Source organism: Streptopelia decaocto (genome assembly GCF_964273445.1).
Source record: "Streptopelia decaocto genome assembly, chromosome: 6".
Lineage (NCBI taxonomy): Eukaryota > Metazoa > Chordata > Aves > Columbiformes > Columbidae > Streptopelia > Streptopelia decaocto.
In genome coordinates this window covers 5,952,816-5,975,855 of record NC_138660.1, presented here as the reverse complement: position 1 = coordinate 5,975,855, position 23,040 = coordinate 5,952,816, and the positions used below count along the sequence as shown (strand labels likewise).

The 23,040-nt window shown below is 48.6% G+C and overlaps 1 protein-coding gene across 5 annotated transcripts; it reads left to right on the top strand.

The window, feature by feature from the left end:
• The first annotated feature begins 1,183 nt into the window (after nt 1-1,183).
• Nucleotides 1,184-23,007, top strand: PCYT1A (phosphate cytidylyltransferase 1A, choline). Of its 5 annotated transcripts, none has more exons than XM_082057052.1 (9): nt 1,184-1,294; nt 9,006-9,146; nt 11,858-11,957; nt 14,121-14,237; nt 15,670-15,821; nt 16,643-16,721; nt 17,457-17,599; nt 18,645-18,833; nt 19,411-23,007. In XM_082057052.1, exons 2-9 carry the CDS (start codon nt 9,030-9,032, stop codon nt 19,615-19,617), a joined length of 1,104 nt encoding a protein of 367 aa, XP_081913178.1. In that variant the 5' UTR covers nt 1,184-1,294; nt 9,006-9,029; the 3' UTR covers nt 19,618-23,007. The 5 variants fall into 5 exon arrangements, with proteins under 5 accessions (XP_081913178.1, XP_081913177.1, XP_081913176.1 ...); XM_082057051.1 differs by having other exon boundaries at nt 1,192-1,316; XM_082057050.1 differs by lacking the exon at nt 1,184-1,294 and adding an exon at nt 4,578-4,875.
• Nucleotides 23,008-23,040: the final 33 nt, after the last annotated feature.

Genomic DNA, 23,040 nt, shown 5'->3' with positions numbered 1-23,040 from the left:
TGGTGCTTTCCCAGTCTTTGTCCTTCTGTAATTGTTTTGGGATACAAGAGTGGATGTTTGGAGCCCGAATCTGTTAGGACTGTAGCCTCAGAAAGGAGCAGCAGAAAAGGCTGCTGTAGATCAGAAAAGGAGTACTAAAGTCTGACATCTCCCCAAAAGTTAGAGGACTGGATTGGTTCCTGAGAGACTGAGTGCCACCCAAGTGCATCTCAGGTGTCCATCGGAAGGTGGGATGAGTTGCTGTCTGGTGATGCCTCTTGTCTCTGTGCTGACCAAGGCACAAACGCAGCTGAACAATTTCAGTGGTATGAATGGCTTTAAAGTGCTGAAGTTTGGTGGGGTGAATCCTGAATCCTCACCGACTGTTTGAGCAGAACTTGCTCTGTCCATGCAGCTCCTCCAAAGCAGGGAAGTACCAAATTATGACGCATCTTCTAGAATCACTCATTCAGCTACAATCCTGGAGGCAACACTCTCCTGGTTCTCTATTTGTTTGAAAGCGGCTTCCTCTCCTTTTCCTCAGATGGGGAATAGAGGGTGACTTACCCGATTGCTTTGTCCCTGCCTGTGGCTGCCACTTGTTAATGGAGTTGCAGAGGGGGGGCTTGTGCGTTGTTTGTGTGTGAACCTGGGAGTGCAAGTTTTGGGCAACAGTAAACCCTCCACATAAAGACACTTGCCAGAAGATCATATACACCCACAGACTAATATCAAGGCTTTTATTTAAAAGTCATGGTGATTAAATCACGATTTTTCACCTTGTGCTCACTCTGGAGTCTTTCGTTGTGTGGAGCAGGTTCGAGTCTGTGAGTGTTCGGCTCCAGCCACCCTTGGCCATGACCTGGGTAACAGGTGCTGTGTTTTCCATAGAGAAAAACCAAGCAGCTGCTGAAGCAGTAGGACAACACCAGCTGTGCAATGCGAAGGGCTGAGGCAAAGCTGCCGTGGTGCGCAGCAGCTCTGGGGGTGCTTGGCTCCCCGCTTCCCTAGTGCCCGCAGTTTGTATTTGACACGTGAAGGGCCGCAGGGCAGGGCTGTGGCCGCGGCAGCAAAGCGCTGCTGGGCCCCGGCCAGGCGCGGAGCCCCGGGGCGCTACCGACCCCAGGAGACCGGCCCCAGCGAGGGCGGGACCCGGTGCGAGCCGGAACGAAGGTTCCGGGCGCGGTTTCCCGGGGCGCGGCCGGTCCCTTCCTGCCGCCCCGGCCCGACACGCAGCGGCTCCGCCCGCCGCCCCGTTGGCGTTGGCGGGAGCGGGGCGGGGCCGGCGCCGGGAGCGGCTCTGGCGGCAGCGGAGGTGCGAGCGGCTGGCGGCGCTGGTAGGGGGGAAGCGGGGGGGCGTTGGGGTCTGTGGCGGGTCCTGGGGTGGCTGTGGGGGCTGACACTGCTGTAGGAAACGATTACCTTGCCAATAGAATAGGCCCAGGCGGGATCTCTCAGCAAAGCTTATTTTATGAAAGACTTTGCAAGACCGGGTGTTCTACCTGAAGGGAGGCACACGGAATAGGGCAAAAAGCCCCTGCTTATATCCCCCCCAAATCCCGGCCGCAAATTCCCTCCCCTGCTCCCTACTGCTTGGTACTTCAGGGTTTACAGACTAACCGACCCTACCTCAGTTTACCTGTCTCATTCATCTAATTCTAACAACCCTCTTCCCCTTATCAGTGTATTTAAAATATGGATTCCTGGCTCTTTGGCTAATCTTCCCCATAGATGGACTTTTAAAATACAAATATCAGTATGTATTCCAGGATTAGCTCAAAGAGAGTTTGTTTTACATTAAGGATTCATAGTCTGATGTCTCTCAGTCTTTTCCCCGCCACGCTGGGGTCAGGCACCGGTTCGCCAGTTTTGTAAAAATGACATTTGTTTGTTAAACAACTGGGGGGACGCGGGGGCTGTCCCTGGGGTGCAGGCACAGGGCGCTCTCTGGGCACAGAGGGGTGCCCGGAGGCAGGTGTGGGGGCTTGGTTGGAGGCATATGAGGGAACCTGCCCCTGTCCAGGGGTGCAGTCAGGGGTCCCTCCCCAGGGCTGCTGTCACAGCGGGGTGGCCACGGCACAGGGGAGCTCGGGGAGGTGCTGGCTGCTGGGGACATGGGGTGCTTGGCTTTGGGAAGGGGGCAGTGTCTGCTGTATGGTAAGCTGCTTCCCCGTGGCAGGGGCTTGGGGACAGGCTGTGGCTCAGGCACGGTGCTGAGGGATGGCAGGACTGGCTGCGGTAGGAGCAGGCTGAGAGGAGATGCAGCAGATGGTTTGGGAAACTTGTGGAGGACACCCCCAAGGCTTGGAGCATGGGGGCTTTGGGAGCATCCCTGACCAAGGGGATGCAGCCAAGGCCTGGGCAGAGGGGAGCAGAACAACCAGGCGGCCCTGACTGCAGAGAAGGAAGGTGTGACCCAGCTGCTGCGCAGGCACACATTCTCTCTAACCTGCTTTTTGTGTCCACCAAAGTACTGGCCACACTGATTAACCATTTTGTAATTAGAGTCTGCAGGAATTCCAAGAGTTGTGATGCTCCTTGGTAGCCCTCGCTCACTGTGGAGGGAGGTGCAGGACACTGCAGGTGGCCTTCCCTCCTCTGTCCCCACCCTGTGCCATTGCAGCACCAAGTCCCCCAGCCTGCGGGGACGGGTCTGGCATGGTCAGAAGCAGGTACTGGTGGGTTTCCATCTGTAGGTCTCCTGGGTCTGAGGACAGCCATGGTATTAGCTTTTGAAAATCAAATAACAAATGCCAGTGCTTTATTTCGTGAAGGAATTTGCTGTATATACAGGATTATTAAAACTCATGACTTGGAAGTTTCTTGGTCCAAGATCTGGATTGTAATTCTCTTGAAATTAATGTAGAATGAGCCACAAACAATAGATGTTGGAGCAAGGATTTGGCATTGATGTGTAAACTTACTAAAGGAGGTTGCCTCCTGAATTCTCAAAAGGCTGTGGTTAAGCCCTAGAAACGAAAATGCAACTGAACACAAAAGTCAGGACAGAATGACCACCCAGCCTTGTACTTTATTGTCCGTGGGCAGGCTCCTAATCAGCCTTGATGTTCTGCATAAACCCTTCTCGTGCAGCTTCACTAACCGCAGCAGCAGAGACTTTGTTGCATGCCAGGACACTCGGTGCCTTGGGGTTGTGGTGCATGCAGAAGGGCCCTGAATTCATGGAGAAGGTCTTGCCAGCAGCTTCTCTTTTTTTATGTGCGTGGATTTCATAGCAGCGCTGCTCAAGTGATCATGCTGCGCTGTTTTCAGTTGTGGTGGTGTTAGGGAGAATTATCTTGAGCCATTTGGGACTTTGTTGGTGAAAAGCAGCATCTTTTAATCAGTTGCAGGGTGTGTGTACCAGATCTTCTGCATGCTTGGGCTCTGCTTGAGCAAATGTTACAGGATGCAAGGCTTGGGGTTTTTTTTTTAGCCAGTATAGCAAAGATCTGGATGCTGTTGGACCAGGTTGTGGCACTGGCTGAACTGGATTCTCTTTTTATAGGTCCATGTGGCTATTAATATGCTGCAGGATGACTCCTTTTGCTCAACCAGAGGAGCTGAAGCAGCCTGCGTGTTACGTATAGACAGGATTCTGCCTGCCAGCTCCTCCAGGAACCTTTATAAGGGGCTTGAGGGCTTAGACCATCTAGATAGAGCAGCTGATGACTATAGGGAGAGCAGCCATGCTGGGGAGAGTCGCAGGCTGGGTCGCAGCCATTAGCACTCAGCTTTTAAGCAGATGCTTTTAGTCTGGAGATTGGGGCGAATCTGGGCATCGCAAGCCTGGGCTAGGAATGAAGTTGCCTTGGAGATTGGGCAAGATTCTTAAGTGTGGATTGAAGAGAGATCCTGATCTCTCCCAGTTATTATGTGCAGGTTAATCCTCATCTGGTAAACAGGCTTTAATCAGTTTCTCAAGGAGTCTGTGATGAGTCTTCTGTCATTAACCTTTTCTAAGTCTCTGTGTCTACAACAGATCTCTACAGTGATACACACCAATAAGGTCAATCATAAACTGGGGGCTGGAGGTGGGAGAGAAAAGGGGGAAAAAGATCTTCTGCCCATGACTGAGGAATGCAGGGTGGTTTGGGTACTTTACAGCCTGGCAGGGGAATGATCTGAACAAGGGGTAATGGGTTCAAACTGGAACACAGGAGGTTCCACTTAAATTTGAGAAGAAACTTCTTCTCAGTAAGGGTATCAGAACACTGGACCAGGCTGCCCAGGGAGGTTGTGGAGTCTCCTACTCTGGAGACATTCAAACCTGCCTGGACATCTTCCTGTGTAACCTCATCTAAGTGTTCCTGCTCCGGCGGGAGGATTGGACTGGATGAGCTTTCCAGGTCCCTTCCAATCCCTAGAATTCTATGATTCTGTGAAGTGACAGGACTTCTTCCTTTTCCCTGAGGCTCTCGCTTACACGCAGTCCATGTGTCAAGGCATTTCCTCTCTGCAGACAGCTGGCAGAGTGCAAAGTTTAGTAGTATTTGCCTGCAGATGAGTCAGCAGAAGAGAAATATCTTGCTCTCGTAAAGTGGACTGATCTTGTAGGCAGAGCAGCACATGACAGTCACACCTGACTGTGCCAACGCCTCCCAAGTTCAGAGGGATGACAGGGCAGCCTGCGAGCCGTGGGTGTCCGAGGGGCCCCGCTGGTCCATCTTGTGCTGACTCGGAGCCCTGCTGGGAAATGCAGCAGCTTTGGGCTGGAGCGAGTTGTTGCAGTAAGCTCTTGTTTTGCACAGGCTTCAAGTTTAAGTAGCAGGATTTATTTTGCCTCTGCAAGTGAAAAGCAGGAGAAGTGGCAGAAGAAATCCTGCAGCTGCATGTGGATTTGCAGATAATATTCTTCAAGAAATTCCTCGGGACATCAAAACACAAAGAATGCAGGTGGGCCAGGTCCTCACACCATCGGTGTGCTTATGGTGCAGAAGTATCTCATCTGGTTCTCCAGTGTAGTGTGAGGCAGTCAGTTCTCTGGCACCCTCAAGGATAAATAAAAAATCAGTACTATCCAGTGGGATAAGGCTTTGGCGAAGCAAGAAGATTTGCTGCACTTATTCTGACCTTCTCCTTCTGGCAAAGGTGTTAACTTCAGTGTTGTGGTTAAAATCCAGCTCAGAGGATGGTGTAGTTCACTCACGATGAGGGAGAAGTTTTAAATTCCTTCCCTGCCTATGTGTTTTTTTCCTTTGTGGTAATCAATGCTTGTCCTTCTTCCCTTCCAGAAGTGGCTGTGTTTCAGTGGGAAATGACTTGAGCTTTGCAAGTATTACTCTCAGCAAAGTGCTGGTTGATTTCTGAAGGCTGTTATTGCCACAGTTTAAAGAAAACTCCTGTTCAGCTGCTTCCCCTCCTTCATTCAGTATCTGCATTTGGGGACTGAGGAGTGATTCCCTGACTGGGAGAGCAGCTCTCCTGTCTGGCAGTCAGCTGCTCCTCGCAGAGCCCGTACAACACTCTCTCTCGAGGTGAGCTCACCGGCAGGTGATGCACAGCGCTTCTTTGATGCAGGATGTACGCTAAAGGAAGAAGTTTCAGAAGCAAAACCCCCTAGTGTTTCGTCAAGTGGTGCAGGGACTCTGATTTGCCCGTGGCTTTGCCAAATGGGTCTCTTCTAACTTTGCTTCTTGTGAGTGGTTTCTCATAATCAGCACGGACTCAGTAATTGCCTTAGACAAAACAGAATGATGTTAGTATTTTACAGTAGGGCTTACTCTTCTGGTTATGCCTGGTTGTTATCTTGGAGTTTTTCAGAATGAACATTGAGAGCTATCTTCTCTTTCCCCTTCCCCATCTGCTGCAAATGTAATTAATTTTGGAAGAGTCAGTGTTTTATGCATTTGGGGAAGCAAAGCTATATGCTCGTGTGTTAAGCTCAGCTACAGATGCTGGATCCCATAGTCAGTAAGTAGTTGTTTGGGATGCTATTTTAGTCATTTGGGTCAAAATGAAACATTCTAAGATTAGTAGCTTTATCACAATAAGGTGTGGTTTGTTTTTAAAAACCTTCCCAGTTTTTGATGAAGGCAAGTTTGATGCTGGGAGGGCTTCCCAGAAACACACTAGCTGCAGGATAGAGGTTTTAAAGCTCTGAAGAGTGGTAAAATTATTGTTTAATTTCTGCATTGATTTCAGTAATTAGCAGAGCTGCGTCACTCATGAGATGTCCAGCTCACCAGACACTGCGGAGGTTCCTTCAGCAATACCTATCCTGTAAGGTCAGAGCAGGTAGAGCATATTTACACCATCCTCCAAGCAGGTTTCTCCCTTGGTACGTCAGGTGGAGCTGCTGCCGCTTATCTAATGCAGAGCAAATCTATTTGCTTAAGCTGTTGTTTGCCATCATTTGACTGTGTATACCCTGAGAAGTGTAAAAGTGAGTTAGAGTGGAGAAAGGCAGATGGTGGGGTTGGAAGAAGCTGTTGAAGATTTCTCTGGGGCTCGGACAGTGCTGCTGTACATCAGCATAAAGCACAGGTTTTTGGCTGCCCCAAGCTCTGCACCCAGCAGCAAGATGCTGCCGATAACTCAGCAGAGAGCGTACTCGTGTGCGGAGAAGTCTGGTGGCTCCAATGGGCCAAGCTAACATGGCAAGAGCTTCCCCAGTTTGTGTGTGGAGGGGGCTGCGTCTGTGCTTCAGCACCAGCGTCTCTGCCAGTGGGTTTTAATGTTCTGCCGGGCACTGGGTCAGAATAACTGCGTTCAGCACGTTAACAGAACTTTTAATTCTCTCCGAAGTGAAGGCAAGCAAGTGGTCAGAGACCAACAGGTAACTTGAAGCACCGTGAAATTATTTCGACCAAATAACAAGAAAATCTGCTGCTGTTTCCCCCACTGTTTCTGTGAAAACTGGGGTTATGTGATCAGAGGTCTGCTGCTTTTTATGAACTGAATGGTTTCTTCTAGGACCATGGTGGTGAAGTAAATAGCTGACACAGAGTGCTTACGAGATGGCACCTTGCAAAACCTGATAATTCCTTGTCATACCATGTGTTTTCCCAGATGCACTCTGGCAGCTGCTGCACTTACAGCACAGATCTTGCCTGAAAGTTAAATGCATGTTTAGCTGTTTGAATACCAGAAGCTCAGGGCTGCAAACTCTTTTTGCCTGAGATTGCTTTTGCCCTCTCCCATATGTTTGTCTCTTGTTAGGAAATAGTAAATTAATTACTGGAGGGGGGAAAACTCAGCAAACTTGACTCGCAGGCATTATGGAGTGGATGGATGGATGGATGGATGAGGCTGGATGACTCATGTGGTTCTGAAATGTCCTTGTGGCTGCTTTTCACTGTCACTTTTGTCTTCCCCCCCCATATTTTTTTGGCTACCCACGCACCTAAGCTTCTTTTTTCTTGTTCTTAGTGCGTTGTTTTAGGTCTAGCAGAGCAGTTTGGGGTACCCATATGCGTGTAGCCCAAAACCAGTTCAGCTTTGTTTAGCCCTGATGCTGTTCATAAGGGATCATCTTGTTGATACAAGGTGGGGAGAGCAGTACATTCGTGTGTCATTAAACTGTGTTTGACTCCTTACTTCGGAACATTCTTCAACTTGGAGTCGTTTTTGCTTCAGTGATTCCAATCACTAAATGTGCTTCTTAACAGCTCTCTTTCACAAAGCCCACGCTCCTTGGTTGCCCAACAGTAGAGCTTCGCCCAGCAGCCTTTACCGGGGACGGTCCCAGCTCATCCTGAGTCGGAACTCTTGGCAGGACTCCCTGCCGAGGAAGGGATGGTGTTCAGAGGGACATCTGCCCTTTCTCTACCTCATGCCCCACCTAACACGTTCCAGCACACCCACTGTATGTGGGTGGGGAGAAGTTTTAAATTCCACGCGTTTTTTCTGATTAGGGTGTTGAGGCAGGGCTGTAAGCAGCGTTCCTGGGCGGAGGGGTCACGCCGCTCTCCGGAGCAGCAGGTCAGGAGTGCCATGTGCTGCGCTGGAGAGCTGCACCCTTCAAGTGAGCGAGAGATAATGCTGCTCTTTAGTTATAAACTTTGCAAATCTAGCACCCGTTTCTAACTCCTGCAGCAGCTGAGAAGGGATTGTTTGCTGCCATGCCTTTCTATGAGCCCCTGGATTTGCTTCAGCTGTGTGAAGTGCTGGGCCTCCTGATGCTCCAGGGCTCTTGTGGAGAGATACAATGACAGCACCTCAAAAGCGCAGATCACTTATTTCCAGATAGCTGTCACGATTTCTGTCCCAAACGGGTCGTCTTATCTATTCATCACAGCAGCAGTTCAGCTGAAGCACCATTATTTACAGCCTGGTAGGTAAAGTGCCAGAACTAAGTGTGCCCGAATGTGGTGTCAGCAGCTGCTTCTCCATCGACTGAGTCACCACTGCAGCGGGGACAGGGGACGGGAGGGGAGCGTGGTGGCCACTATCCCAAGGTGAGCTGTCCCCACCAGGGAGCTGCAGCTTGGTCTTACACAAACAGCAAAGCAAACTGCTGCTAGGTATTTCAGTTATAGCCATGGGTTGCACCCCTTCCCTCACCCTTATCCTTCTGCTTAAACCTGCTCCTTCCTCTTTCAGGATTGTACAGGGATGCTGCACACCCACCAGTTCTCTTGTGGTGGGGTGGGCACAGAAGGGTAGAAGAGTGTTTGCATTCATCAAAATGAGAGCTGGGGGAGGACTGAATGCAAACTGGGCATGCCTTAATCCTTAGGTTTGCTTTTCAGGTACTAAAATAGCATAATTAGCCTTTTAGTAACTATCTATAACTTGCATCTCAACTCTCATTTGAGTATCTCTCCAGCCAGCTGACTGCTGCACGCTTCTCTCTGCAGAACAGCTTCGAGTCGCATTAAATGATTCAGTATTCCCACCAGGCACTGTTTGTCAAGCCTTGGCAGCTGATGCCAAATACAACTGGCTAAGTCCCTTGTTAGGTGGCTGTGTCTTTGCGCTGACCTTCTGTATGCTGTGACTGCTGTTGGCTGATTCTGCTTTGCAAGAGCTGAGAAATATCTCCTTCTTTTTTTCCCCACCCCGCCTCCTTCATTTTGTTCCAGTTCTTAGTGGACGTGCTTGGCAAGATGGAGCCACCGACCTCGTCCAGGCTGAATTCCCGAAAGAGAAGAAAAGATGGATCTGGCCCCAACGGGGCAGCAGAGCTGGATGGAATCCCTCCAAAAATGTCCCGACGCTCATTTGTAAGTAAGCAGAGATAGGAGATTTAGGTGCCTGTGAGATTAGGACTTTGAGCCGTAACAGCAGAAAGATAAATGTGATGCTTTTTCTGTGGACACAGAAAACAAGGGGGGCGGGGATAACCAAGTGACAGCAGCTGTCCTCCTTGCAGAGCCAGTTTAAAATCTTCCTTTGTTCATACTAATAACATACTTACAACGCGCACTTAAATTAGGTCTGAGGCAAGCATCGCTAAGCTGCTTTTGTGGAGTGTCCGACTTGTTTGTGGTAACTTAAGCTGAACCCAAACAGGCATGCGTGTAGATATCCATTGAGAAATAAGCATTCATTTTGCACAGGTGGGTTTCCAACAGGAGTGGGAGATAACCAGACAAATGTGTAACATCTCATGCACCTCGTGGAAAGCAGTTCTGTGCAAGTCAGAGGAGCTGCAGGAGGGTCTGAAGTCTGTAAGCACCCATAGAATCAGACTGTTTGATTCACCCATAGAACAGAGTTCAATCTATTGAATCCATGCTCTGAAATGCTGGGAAGATGACTGTTTGATTCTCTTGGTATGGCAGGAGACTGCGTTTATACTGCTGGTACTTTGGGAGCGTTCAAATAAATAAACAAAAAGACAAAAGGATTTCTCCTTCTAGATCAACCTTGGGATGGCTTTGACTTGTGCAGTCTCCTCGAAGGGACTTTGTGACAGTGCTGGTGTAAAGGGCTGACTTTAAGTACTGCTTGCCAGAGTTGCAACGATGGGCTTTTTGCAGCTCTTCTCTACCTTCTTCTTGGAGCTGTCCCACATATCGTGTGCTTTAGTTGCTTGTCCCTTATCTCTGTCAGAAGCCAGCTACCATCCCTGCCACGTTGTACTGGGGTCATAGTCCTTGGCAAAATACAGTGACGTGCTGCAGCTTTCCTCTTTGATAACAATGTTTTGCTCTTCAGAAGAACATGAGTCCTGTCCCAGAGCATTTGACAGATGGTAACAAAGGGCAGCACCAGCAGTGAGAACTGGGGAGGCAGGCACTGGGAATGGAAGCTTGAGCTGTTGTGTGACTTATCCCAGAGAGGCTGAATATCTTCCACTATCCCACCCTGTCACTCTTAGAGACCCCACACGTTTCACTAAGGAGAGAGAATCACTTGCTCTTCAAATTGGCGTCTGTCCTGCGTTAGAAATAAAGCATCTATTTATGAACAGCGCAAGATAAGTAATATCTAGACTTTTTCTAAACTTCCTGGCTGTTTTTTAGCCACAGGGCTAATGCAGACCTCTTGATGAAAAATTTCCTTTTTCTTCCTTTTGTGAAAGATTTGTTTATTATAGCACGAGTGTTGCCTGTGACATTCCCTGGAAGCCTTTAGCACTCCCAACTAACCAGCTGGCCAGCAGCCTTCCCCTAAAGCGGTGGGGCTCAGCAGCAGATGGTGGTAACAAACCTGCTGACACATAAACCTGTTGTACTGTGCACATCAGGTTGAGTCCTGACCCTCACAGGTGCTGCAGAGGAAGGGCAGAATTCTGGCAGGAGCTTTCGGGGACATTTTTCTGCAATCCTCTGATCATTTTTTTTGCTTTTATTCCTATCTTCCTATCAGGTATGTGCCAACCAGAGCACAAGGAGTCTGATTTTCTTCACAAGCCACAGATAGAATGGCAGTGATGAAATGAGAGACCTGCCGGCCCTGCCTAACAGTAGGGATCATGGTAAAGGAGGTGCTGTGTGAATCGTGGGGACTACAGTCTCAGTCAGTTAAGGAGGATTTTCAGCAGTATCAGTTTGCTTGAATGTATTGGCCAGTGGTTGCTTTCCCGTGCACTTCACTCTGAGCACTCTAGTAAGAAATGATATTAGCACTAATAGCCGTGGTGTATCTGGTCGCAGTGGTGCTGGGCACCATGGCAGGATGCTACAATGGGCCAGGACACCAGAGAGGAAACTGCTGATTAGCTTTTTGCAGCTTAAAGGTTTTATTGCAAGCTTGTTTCCTAGTGTTCTGGCTTCGAAAAGAGACATCCATTGCTGCCCCATGCTTTCTAGCTAAAAGGAAATCCATAGAATCATAGAATGGCTTGTGTTGAAAGGGACCTTAAAGATGGCCTGATTGAGCTGTTTGTTCTGTTATGGGAACGCCAGATGTTTTGCTTCCATTCAGATGAGACCAGAAACAATACCTGGATTTCAGCTGCTGGTTAAACATACTGCTGTGGTCAAACTAGCAGATTAGAGGGCGTTTTCTGTAGCAGTTGGAAATATTCTGCCACAAATCAAGGTCGGTTTCTCACTAAATATGACTCAGAAACGTGTGATGATACACACATTCTCTGGAAATTTGTGCTGTTGTTGGTGTCACTCTTCTGCTGGTTCATATATGCAAATTGAGGAGCTGTTACAGTTTGCACATCACAGCAAAGTGATGGTGTTGTCCAGGTGAACATAGCTGGAGTCGTGACAGTGACGTTTGATGAAGCTCGGCTTGTGTTGCTGTGAAATGGTGTTTATCAGAAGTCTGGTTTTACCAGCTGCAGAGCTGAGCCTCCAGTCACCCTGCAGGGCTTTTTTGAGGTTTGACACTAATTAGTCTTTCAGTACATGTGCTTGAATCGTGCAAAGACACAGTGAGTCATGCAGTGACTAGGATGCTGCGGTCACTGTGCTGCCCCTGCGTAGTGCCCTCACCTTTGCCTTCTCACATCCAAAATTCTCTGGCTGTTTAGGGACTGAGGGAACCGGCTCCATTTTCAGATGAAGTGGAAATCGATTACAGCAAGCCGTACGTCAGAGTAACATATGAAGAAGCGATGAGAGGGACCCCTTGTAAGTAAAAACCAGACTGGAAAGGTTGTATAAATGTTGGGTTGGGAAGGGACGGGTATGATTTTGATATCTCTGAGACCAAACCACCCTTGTGTGTCAGACCAGGTTTGCAACCAATGACTTAGTTAATGCTTTGATGATTAGATAACTGTTCCCATGTGAAGTTAGGCCTGCCAGTACAACTGAAATCGGAGCCTATGTGTGTAAGGATCTGTACCTTCACCAGTAAGACTATTTGAAGCAAATAGATACTTGTGTTTTGGCTCTTCCAGTGCTACTGACCGTTATAGAGTAGTATCAGAGTTGAACATTTTTCTGTACTACTGTGTCTGAGGCAGCTTAAAGTTAAGCACTTTAAAAGTAATCTCCTCTGAAACTTCAAAAGAGCAAGTAAAACTAACATACATCTTTGTCCATAGTGTCCCATTCTAGCCTGGATTTGAATTAAAGTCAGTATCATTAAACACAGTAGGCCAGCCTCACGACAAGAACATGTCCTTTTATTCTCTAAACCAGGCTGAGAGAAACACTGTTCTGTTTGCAAGTCCAAAGGAGAGGCAGAGGCAGGACTGACTCCTGAAGGGATGGCTGCCCTCTTGTGCCAGAGTGTGCAGATGGTGCTGTTTTACTTGGCTTCTCTGTTGTGGAAACCAAGACAATAAACATGCTGCACTTCTACCTACCTGCCTGCTGCTGAGACATGAGCCAACTCAGATCGAGACCTGGTTGTGATTTCCCGCAGGATGTTCTAGATATCAGTGCTTTTTACAGTCTGCTTTAGTTTCCCAGCCGAAAGTCTCCAGAGCTTGCACAAAGGTCCCTGATTTGAAGCGTTGGCTTTCCTGCCTACTGAGACTGAAATACACTGTGTGTCTCCTTGTTGCTGTTTATGCCTGTGCTCAGGAACTGTAGCTGCTGCAGGTGTGGAGGAAAAGGGAAGGATGTCCCAGCCAATTTCTGGAATGTGACTGCTCTTTACTACAAGGCCTGCCAGGACCAGCCCTCTTCTGGCACACAGAAAGCTTTTGCAATCTCAGCTGTCCAGATCCTTGGCTCTCCGGAGCCTCCTGGCATCTTCAGATTGAGGTGGATTTGCTGGAAGGTGGTTATAAGAGGCTGTCCTCAAACCATCTTCTCTGCTTGGCTTGAATTTAACAACCCTACCTTTGCATCAACTCTTCCTCTTGTTGCCTCCAAGGTCTGGTCTCTAGGTATCTTCAGGGCCCTCCCAAGACCCGTGGGGTTTTAGTTCTCCTGTTTGGTCTTCTCTGCTCCTTCCTCACCACAGCTCTGGTGTGTCTCTTTTGCCTGAATTGGGCCAGAGAGCAGCAGGCTCTTATTGGATAATGAGGATGTGTGGCTTTCTGTTACCAACAGCAAGAGAGCTGGAGTCCTCTGTGATCCCAGGAGTCAAGGAGCCTCAAGCTATTATGTGACAGTGTTAGACTATGTCACTTCACCTCTATGCTGGCCTCAACGAGAAGAGCTTCATTTTCTCCTGACATAGGTGGCCCAAGCAAAACTTTGTTCCTCTTTATTTATCTCTGGATTTAGCTGATAGTGCCAGCAGTTGAGCAGAATTTCTTTCAATAGTCCAGCTGGGGTTTTGGATACACTCACACACTTTATGGGCCTGGGGGAGCCAATGATGCTGGTGGGAAATCAGGACGGTCTGGTCCCTCAGCCAGACTGGTGGCTGTGGCAGCAGGCTGCAGAGGAGAATGCTGAAAAGGTCTTGAGATGCCATCCTGGCTGACAGGGAAATTTGGCACTTATGAAACATTTTGGCCGGTTCCTCTCTGGTAGCTCACTGCTGTGCAAAAAGTTAATGCTGCATTTGGATTTCCATAGAAGGGAGATGTTCAGGGTTTGTTTTACACTTGGTCTCCCTTCACCTCGTTTCGATGGATATGTGGTAGGTTTTGAGCCTGTCTTCGTACATGGTTATATTTAATTTCTGTGCTCAGCAGCATTTGTTTCCATGTGGGAAGGCAGAGAGCCGGCTGCTACTCTTCACAAATCTTTCCTGGCTGCAGATCTGCATTCTGCTGGTTTTCTGCAACGCCCTCATGAATTTCAGAAGGTCCCCAAATGCGGGCATGAGCAGCAGCTGTTTCTCCAGGAAGGCATCTTCACAAATGTCTCTCTGTCTCTTTGGCACAGCGGATCGCCCTGTCAGAGTTTATGCTGATGGAATATTTGACTTGTTTCACTCTGGACATGCCCGGGCCTTGATGCAAGCAAAGAACCTCTTCCCAAACACATACCTCATTGTTGGAGGTAAGAAATGACCCTGTTGACTTTGGCTGTCGTAGGAGTACAGTTCACCTCCGTCCGTGGTTGTGCATACAGATGGCATAGTGGGGTTTTTGTATTTATGGCTTCAGCCAAGCCTCCTTCAAGAATATAACAGTGGAAAAAGAAACCCTTTTTTTCTGGCCAGGCAGTGCCCCTGTGCCCGCACCGTCACCCACCTTAGACACGTCAGGCTGTGCATGTTGTCTGTCCAGAGGTGACCTCTGGTCAGGCTGCATAATGATGTTAAAGTATCAGAGCTGAGAATACCTTTAACTAGTTTTCTCAGCTACCATTAGCTTCTTGAAGCAAAATGAAACTGATCCTGAACAGGGCGATTATAACGTCTTTGTGGGGTTTGTTTCCTTATCACAGTTTCACTCGCTGCCGAGGGGATTTTTGTAGTGGTGCTTCTGTATTTTTTGTGCGTTTCGGGAAGGGAGGGAGGAGAACTGAAATAGTTGTTCCAACCTACAAAATGCTCTGAGCTTAGAAGTCTTGCAGGCAGAAAGACATCCCCATGTACAGAAATGTTGTACATTGAACAGGAAAATAACTTCAGGTCAAACCGTTAATGTGTTATTGTAGCAGTGTGTGTAACCACACTCTCTGCCTCTGGCAGACTGGTGAGGAGGTGGAGGGCGATGAACTGCTCCCCTTGCACCAGGACATGAGACAAGAGGCCACAGCCCAAGTGAACATAAGCTCCAAGCTGGAAGCAATCTAACCCGCTCTTTATCATCTGTTTTGTAAATAAGTCCCATACCAGTGAGACTGGTAATGCCTTGTTTACTTTTGAGTCTGATAACCAGATAAAACTCCTTCCTTCTCAATGTCTTACATTGCAGATTATGAACAGTCGTTCATTTACTTTCCCATAGAACATCAAAATTAAGCTAACTTGATTTGCTGTGAACTCACCCCTTGTTTTAATACATCCTTCTAAGAACTAGACTGTGGTATGGCGGTTTATGAAATAAGGAGCATAGGGAATGTTGGGTTGTTTGTTGTTTTGTTTTGTTTTTCATGGGCTTCAGTTTCCAAGCCTGAGACATTCATAGGTTAATAAGCAGGTTTCTGCCCAATAGAGCCCCAGGTGCCATTTCGTACAGGAGAATTATCTTCTGTTTTCTTGGTAAGTATTGTAGGCTCTAGAGACTTTGAGAGCTTGGAGTGTAGGTCCCCAGCTTGGGCAGAAATCCCCCAAACAGCCTGTCTAGAATTTTTCAGGAGGTTATTGTCGTGCACCACACTCTGGTGCTTTGTGGCTGGAAGAGCTGGGTTTGAAAGTGCCGGCACCGGCCCCCGACAGCAGCTGAAGCCCGCCTGGCTTAGCAGGGGAGTGTTCAAGCCCTTTTGCTATAAAGCGTTGGGGTAAGAACCTCATGCTCACTCTTCTCTGTGCCTCTTTCTTCAGTCTGCAGTGATGAGCTAACCCATAACTTCAAGGGCTTCACAGTAATGAATGAAAACGAGCGGTATGACGCTGTGCAGCACTGTCGCTATGTGGATGAAGTGGTGAGAAATGCGCCGTGGACGCTCACCCCCGAGTTCCTGGCAGAGCACAGGGTAATTTGTGACACCTGATCCCTTCTGAATTTTGATTAGCTTCTGCCTGTGCTTGCTATTTACAGCAAGAATTCATCCATGGGGGTGACCTCTGCCTAAGCAACCCTTTTCTGTTGAAACTCCTTAAATATAGAATGAGCTGGGTTATGGGAATCGAGTGGGTTTCTTGGGAAACCAGAAGCATTTGCTGAGCTGGCAGGTACTGTTAAAGTAAGGTAGAGATTGTGACATGGTGAAAATCCCAAGAGGGTTTTCACTGCTCCCTGGGAAGTTAATGCCGGCTACAGATTGGTGTGAAACACGCAATAGGGGGAAGTTAATGTCGGCTGGAGGGGATTTCTGGAGGGCATCTGGTTCAACTCCCTGCTCACAGTGGGAGCAGCTTTAGATCTATTAATACATCAGCTTCCCTGGAGCAGGAGACCAGGCAAGCTGTCTTGAGAGTCTTTTGTCGTCTGGTAAGGTAAAGTGAAAGGAGTCTCTGACATCTGTTGAACTGCTTTGGGAAGTGAAGGAGTCTCTGGGGAGTTTGCTTAGTTTCCCCTTGTTGCCATTAACAAGCCATTTCTCTGTGAAAAACTTAAAACAGCTGTGTCCTTAGTCCCAGCCTTTCCTCTCTGACATGTGCTTACAACATTGAAATGCAATTGCCAGTGAGAACTTGGGGCTGCTCTGTGTTGCTTTTCAACAAAGTGTGTCTCGCTGTTCTCTGTCATTCCCCTGTGTGGAGGTGTTGAGCAAGAAGTTACATCCTTTGACAAAGCAGGAGACCTGCATGTTCAAGATAAAATGTTGACTCACGCTGCATTCTGAATTTTCAGATTGACTTTGTTGCACACGACGACATCCCTTATTCTTCGGCTGGCAGCGACGATGTTTATAAGCATATAAAAGAAGCAGGTGGGTCTGGGTCACGTTCTCCAGGGCTTCTTGTCAAAGATCTACCGTAGTTTCTCCTGTATGGCAGGATTATGTCTGGAGAAGTGGCAGTTGCCCTCTTGGGAGCAAACCCAGGAGGCTCTGAGGGCAGGGAGAAGCTCAGCTTTGGACCCTACTTCATAAGACCGGGAGTGTTCCATGTCCCAGGCAAGGCGTTGCCCAGCATAAATTCCTACTTCCAGTCTAGTTATTGTGATTGAATTAACAGCCACCTTTTGAAAAAATACTGCGATTTGGCTCACAAAGTGAAAATCTCATGAATTCAGCAGAGTGGCTCCTTTAGCTGTTTGCTGTAAAACTCAATGAGGATGCAGTTTACTTAAATCTATCCAAACCCAGCCGTCAGAGTTTGTTGTATTTCCAGCCACTAAATTATAAAACCCCTTGTCCTGTCCTTGTCACCACACAATAATATGTGCGGTGGGTTATAGTCAATAATCTTTAAACCAGCTATAGGGAAGAGCTTTTCATTAGAAGACACAGTATTTTGACGTGGTTTGGTCTTACTTAAGCCTTCCTCATAGTCCCAGAAAGGAGGACCATGATACTTTTACATTCAAGGACAAAGATGTGGTGGTGTGAGGACAGTTAGAAAATGAGCTCTTGGCAGGAAAGGTTGTTTCCTAATAGAGGTGGCAGCAGCTTTTTGCCACGTGTCTCGCTACAGCTGTCCTGGGTCCTCTTCCCCAACTGTAGGCATGTTTGCACCAACTCAGAGGACTGAGGGGATCTCAACGTCAGATATCATCACCCGGATCGTGCGGGACTACGATGTTTATGCCAGACGGAACCTCCAGCGGGGCTACACAGCTAAAGAGCTCAACGTCAGCTTCATAAACGTGAGTTGAAGTGTGTCGCATCGCGAGCTGCATGAAGCAGAATCTTAAAGAGTGTGGAGCTGTAGAGTCTTGTCTAGTGGTAGCACAGTCCTGCCATATGCCACTAAAAGGCCAGTCTGCAGAGCTGAACAGTTGCACCAAAACAGTGTCCTTGGAGCAGAAATTACACTGGTTCTGTCCCTGGGACCCACCCAGAGGAACTGGGATTTGGTAATACTGCTCCGTTGTCACAAATGTCTTGGTGACATTTTACCTGTTGACAGAACTGGAGATGATGGCGAAATGTTTGTTTTCTTGAATTGAATGAAGTGTGGGTTGTTCTTGGCAGCAGCTGCTGTGTCTCATCTCTTTCCTCTTCCATCAGCCACCTTCCTAAGGTAGAGTTATTTGTTAGGATAAAATCTGATCCTGTTCTCGCTGTACTGTTCCCTTCCTGGAGCTGCAGGAGCGGCAGTGCTTGAGTAGGAGAGAAGGGTGTGCACTGATCCTGTGCTGAACAGCTCTAACCCACAAGCAGAATACATGGCAGAAGGCATTTTTGATGTTGGAAGTAAAGTAGTAAACTTTTTTTTTTAATCACTCAGGTACTATGCCTGTTTCTTAAAATACAATTAAATACAAAAACGAAACAGGAGAGATAATGTCTGCTTGGCCTCTCTTTGGCATTCAACTCTGTTTAAAAACACCCAGCAAAAAGACTTGTGCTTTTGTGATATGCAAAGAGACCTACAGCAGGTCACTCAAATCTAATCTTTATACTGTATAAATATTTCCCTCTTCCATACACTGCTGTGAGATAGTGCTTATCTCTGGGTTTAGTCTCGCTTCATGTGCTGTGCTTGTGCCTGCCACAAAACATCTCGCAGCCCCACTGGGTGTCTGCCGTTTAGTCTAGAGAAGAAGTGTCACTGAAGTGAAGGAGAGATGTCACCAAATTAATGGAGATGCTGGGGCTTAAGCAGCAGTTCAGTGCAGTGACACAGAGCAGAGGTGGTCATCACTCAGATCTGGTGAGCTGTATTCTGACCCACCACTTTCTGTGCAGGAGAAGAAATATCACCTCCAGGAACGTGTGGATAAGGTGAAAAAGAGGGTGAAGGATGTAGAGGAGAAGTCAAAGGAATTTGTCCAAAAAGTGGAGGAGAAGAGTATCGATCTCATTCAGAAGTGGGAAGAGAAGTCCCGGGAGTTCATCGGCAATTTCCTGGAGATGTTTGGCCCAGAAGGCGCGTTGGTAAGGAGCTGCTCTGGGGAAAGGGGGCTTTGGAGAGCTCGGCACTTGTAGGGCTTTTGGAGCCCATGCTCTGCAGAGCAAAGGTTTATGGTTTGTTGCAGTGCTCAATGTGCTGCCAATCTCTAGACGAGCTGTCCCAGGCTCGGGCAGCCTGTTTACAGGGAGCCCTCAGCCTTGCCGGCTGGATGAAGCCGGTTACAGCTGTAGTGTGAAAAGTCCCCATGTCCCACAAGCTGGCCTGTAAACTCCAGCTTGTGTCCTGCAGGCCACCAAGCAGCCAGGAGATTGACAGTCACTGTGTCACCAGACTGGGATGAGTCTGAAGCTCCTTGGTTTTGCCAGGCTCTCCTGTGCTGCTGGGAAAATATCACAGGCACTTCACATTAGAGGTGCCTGAAAATGGGTGATGATTCCACTGTACACAGTTCCCAAAGGCTACAGTGATGCTTGGGTTTTTTCTGCTCTTACGTTGCATGAAGCTTTGAAGGGACACATCAAGTGCTGCACAAGCTGTAAGGAGTGTCTATTTCCATTGCTGTTTGAGCCATGCTAACTGTTTTCCTGCTTCCATCACTAGAAGCACATGCTGAAGGAGGGCAAGGGCCGGATGCTGCAGGCCATCAGCCCGAAGCAGAGCCCCAGCAGTAGCCCCACTCACGACCGCTCACCATCTCCCTCCTTCCGCTGGCCATTTTCCACCAAGACTCCTCCTTCTTCACCGGCCAACCGCTCCAGGAACGAGTCTGCAGTCACTTACGACATCAGTGAGGATGAAGAGGATTAAGCTACCAGCTGGGATTTGCTGCGAACCGCTAGTCGCCAAATCCTAAGTCTGGACCCACTGGGGAACTCTAAATGAGCAAGAGAGCCATAGGAACAGGGCTGATGGTGAGCACAGGGCCTTGGAGGCACCCGTTGCTCTTAGCAAGGGCTGCTGCCTGGAAGCACATTCAAACCTCCTCTCCCTTCTCCTCCCCAAATCCCTTTTTTTTTTGTTTACATTCTAATGGTTTCCAGGGGAAAGATGGTTTTTCTATTTTAAGAAAATACTCTTTTAAAGCGCAAAGAATAGCACTCAAGTGTCGCTTTTGTTTTGGTTTCTTTTCCCCTGTTAAACCTCCAGGTAAGAGGGAGAGTGGGAAGATCCATCTGTCCCTTCTTTCCTTCACCTCCTCCGTCTTATTCCTCCCCAACCCCAGGCAGTATCCATGCCGCTGCCAAACAGAAGGCCCCTTGGTTCCTCAACCAGCGTGACCTCAAGAGCACGCAGGGAGCAGTGGTGTAGAGAGGCTTCTAGGAAACAGAGACATCTCTGCTGTGCTGGAGACAATAGGAATATGTCCAGCAGACCCTGTAGTGCTTGTGCACCTCTTAGCTGAGCTTCCCAGCATGTTGCAGTGAGGATGTCCTGGGATGCAGGAGTTGCACCCTGGAAGCAGTCACAGCACCATGGAGTCACACACCCTGTAAGCGTGCGGCATTCACAGCCCCAAATTGTATGGGGGCTGAAGGGGAAAGGCCTTTCCAAGCTAAGACTGCTAAATCTTGAGTTAAAATTCAGGCCTCAGTTGCTGTTGGAGAGAAGAGGATGAATCTTTGCTTCGGGGCACTTGCTGTCTATGCGTTTCCATGGGTGCATGAAAGCCCAGTTAGGAAATGATTGTCTGTACTCCTTTGTGAAGTTCCTTGTCCCAGTCTCTGGTGTGTAATAGGTGTTAATGTCTGTCCAAACAGCCCGTCAACACTGTGCTCTGTGCATGTTTGTCTGTGTTTCAGTTGCTGTGCTCTGAGGGCTGGAGCAGTCCTTCACACTGGTGCCATGAAGTCGCTGCTGTAAGGACAAAACGTGAATTCGTACAGCCGGTTTGCTGTACCAGCCGTGTTGGGGTATGCAGCTGGACAGATGAAGGGCATGTTTTACCCCAGTGAAGAGCCCCAGCCCTGTGTGGCAGTTACCCAGCTTGCGCAATAAAGGCACAAACCTGTGCCTGCTTGCTCCGCTCCTTGAGGTGGGCCAGAAAGAGCGTCAGAGAGCGCTGCAGCTTTTTAAGATTTTAAACGTGTAATCTACTCTTTTGAAATCATGGTCCAGGTCATGCCTGTTGTCGTGTCTGTAATAAACGCTGAGCTCTGTGGCCTGTGGGCAGTTGCCCTCCCCACGCAATGTGCCTGTGCACAGAGCAGCTCCGCGCGCTCTGTCCCAGCAGCCAGCGCTGGAGGGACTGGACTTGCTGTCCCGTAGCTGCGAAGCTCCCCCTTGCTTTTCGGGTTTGCCTGTGATACCTGCTGTCTCCAGGTAGAGCTGCTGGGCTGAGTTGCCTGTGTCCTCCTGCGACGCTGGGAGCAGGGGACAGCTCAGAGCCCTGTCAGTGGTGCTGCAGGGAGGTTTTCAGAGCAGGATGTGCGCTTCAGGGGGCAGTGGTTGCAAGGAGGCAAATCATCAAGTACTGGCACAGGCTCTGCAGGGTGCGATGCTTCCAGGGGACTCAGGCCCTATGGTAGGAGCAGCCTGCTGCTGCTTCTTCACAGCTTTTATCTTGCTGATTCTTTGTCATGCTGCCCAGAGGACTTGACAGGCCCTCTGTGCTTCTGTTGAGTCCAGAACCAGTATGGGAAAGGGTATTTTGGGGATTCGTCATCTGCCACTTGGACCTCGCTCAGCAGGGATGTGGACGGCTCTGGGAGCATGGCTGGCTGCTATGGACTTGAAGCTGTAAAGAGCAAATAACGGTCACTTGGTAGAAGCCAGTCGTTAATCCCCTGGTTTATGAATGGTAGAGCACTTACATTGGATCACCCACATTCTCTCTTCCCTCATCCTCCCCACCGTCCCTTCCTTACCCTTCCATCAGTATGGGTGTTGCTTTCCTTTCCTGAGCTGGGTCACAGGCCAGGCTGCTTTAGAGCCTTACTACTGTTTTAAACACAAGTTATGCAACAGTGTTCTGTAATTTTGGATAACAATGGTGTTTTGGATGGTGCTTTGTTCTGCAGAGACCTTAACGTATTTTTTGGTCCCTCTGCAAAACCTGGGTGTTTGGTGAGAAGTCAGCCATGGTTTTACATGTAGCTTGGAATTACAGAGCTGTTCCTTGTAACAAATAATCCCTGCTTCCTCCTTGCACTTAAATTAAAGTGGACACTTGAATTCCAAACTAGTCTTTTTTATTTCTTTTTCCTTTTTTTTTTCTACTTTTATTTTTTGTTTCCTCCTGCATTGCTGGACCAGCCTCATCTCCAGCACTGCCCTGTCCTGTCAGGAATTGCAGAACACACCTGCCCTGACATGATTTTGTGCATTTTACGGGGAGTTGAGACTTCATTGTGTGGTCTGGTTCTTGTAACCGGAGGCAGGTGCTGAAAAAGTGAAAACACTTGGCAGTAGTGGTGACTTTGGTGGGACAGACCCTGTGTCTTTCCCCCACCTTCAGGGAGGGTTCACTGCCTGGGCTCCCTGGTGTAAAGGTGTGAGTTTCCTACCTGCCGCAGGTAAGGAGCTGTGTCTGTCTTTCTGACAGGGAGAGGGGACGAGTCCCAAATTTTACCCCTTGCCTGGGTGTTGCATCTTGTCAAAACCATGAGATCGCTGGGTCCCAGCGCTGCTGCCGGTGCCTAGAAAGCTGTGTTGGGAAGCACCGTGTGCTGTTGCCAGGAGTCTGCCAAATTTGGCAATCTCATAACAAAAATCACCACTGCATCTTCCAGCTGAGCAGTTTTGTTTGATCACAGCCACCTGCAAAAAGCTGTGAGTCACTTTTCCCTCCTCCTCATGGGATGGAAAACTTGCTTTTTCCCCAAAATAAATCAATAAAGTTGGGAGCTTTGGTTTTCTGACTCTTTGCTTCCCCAACGTGTCACACCGGCCAGAGGTGTTACAGTGTGAGAGCAGCAGGGTCCAGGTCCAGGGAAGCTCCGGTGATGCCCAGCAGCAGGCTCTGGTCTTGGTGCTGATGATCTGTCCTCTGCCACCCATCTCTGGCCACAGCATCACCCGGTCCTGCTGTCACCTCCAGTCCCCCAGCACCTGCCACTTCGAGCTGGCTCTTCCCAGTCTGTATTTGCTGTGCTACTTTCTCTGTATGGGCCTGTGTGGACATCTGTGTGTCTACTGGCTTGTCCTGGAGCTGGGTTTTTGGCTTTTATTTTCAGCCAAATAAATGCAAAGTCATTTTACTCCGTGTGTGCCAGATCCTTTCTGCAGTCCTAG

Coding starts and splice junctions, on each gene's coding strand:
- PCYT1A (XM_082057048.1), top strand. CDS start 6,656: ATGTTCTGCCGGGCACTGGGTCAGAATAACTGCGTTCAGCACGTTAAC. Junction 15,822..16,642: donor AGTTCCTGGCAGAGCACAGG/GTAATTTGTGAC, acceptor CTGAATTTTCAG/ATTGACTTTGTTGCACACGA. Junction 17,600..18,644: donor TCAACGTCAGCTTCATAAAC/GTGAGTTGAAGT, acceptor CTTTCTGTGCAG/GAGAAGAAATATCACCTCCA.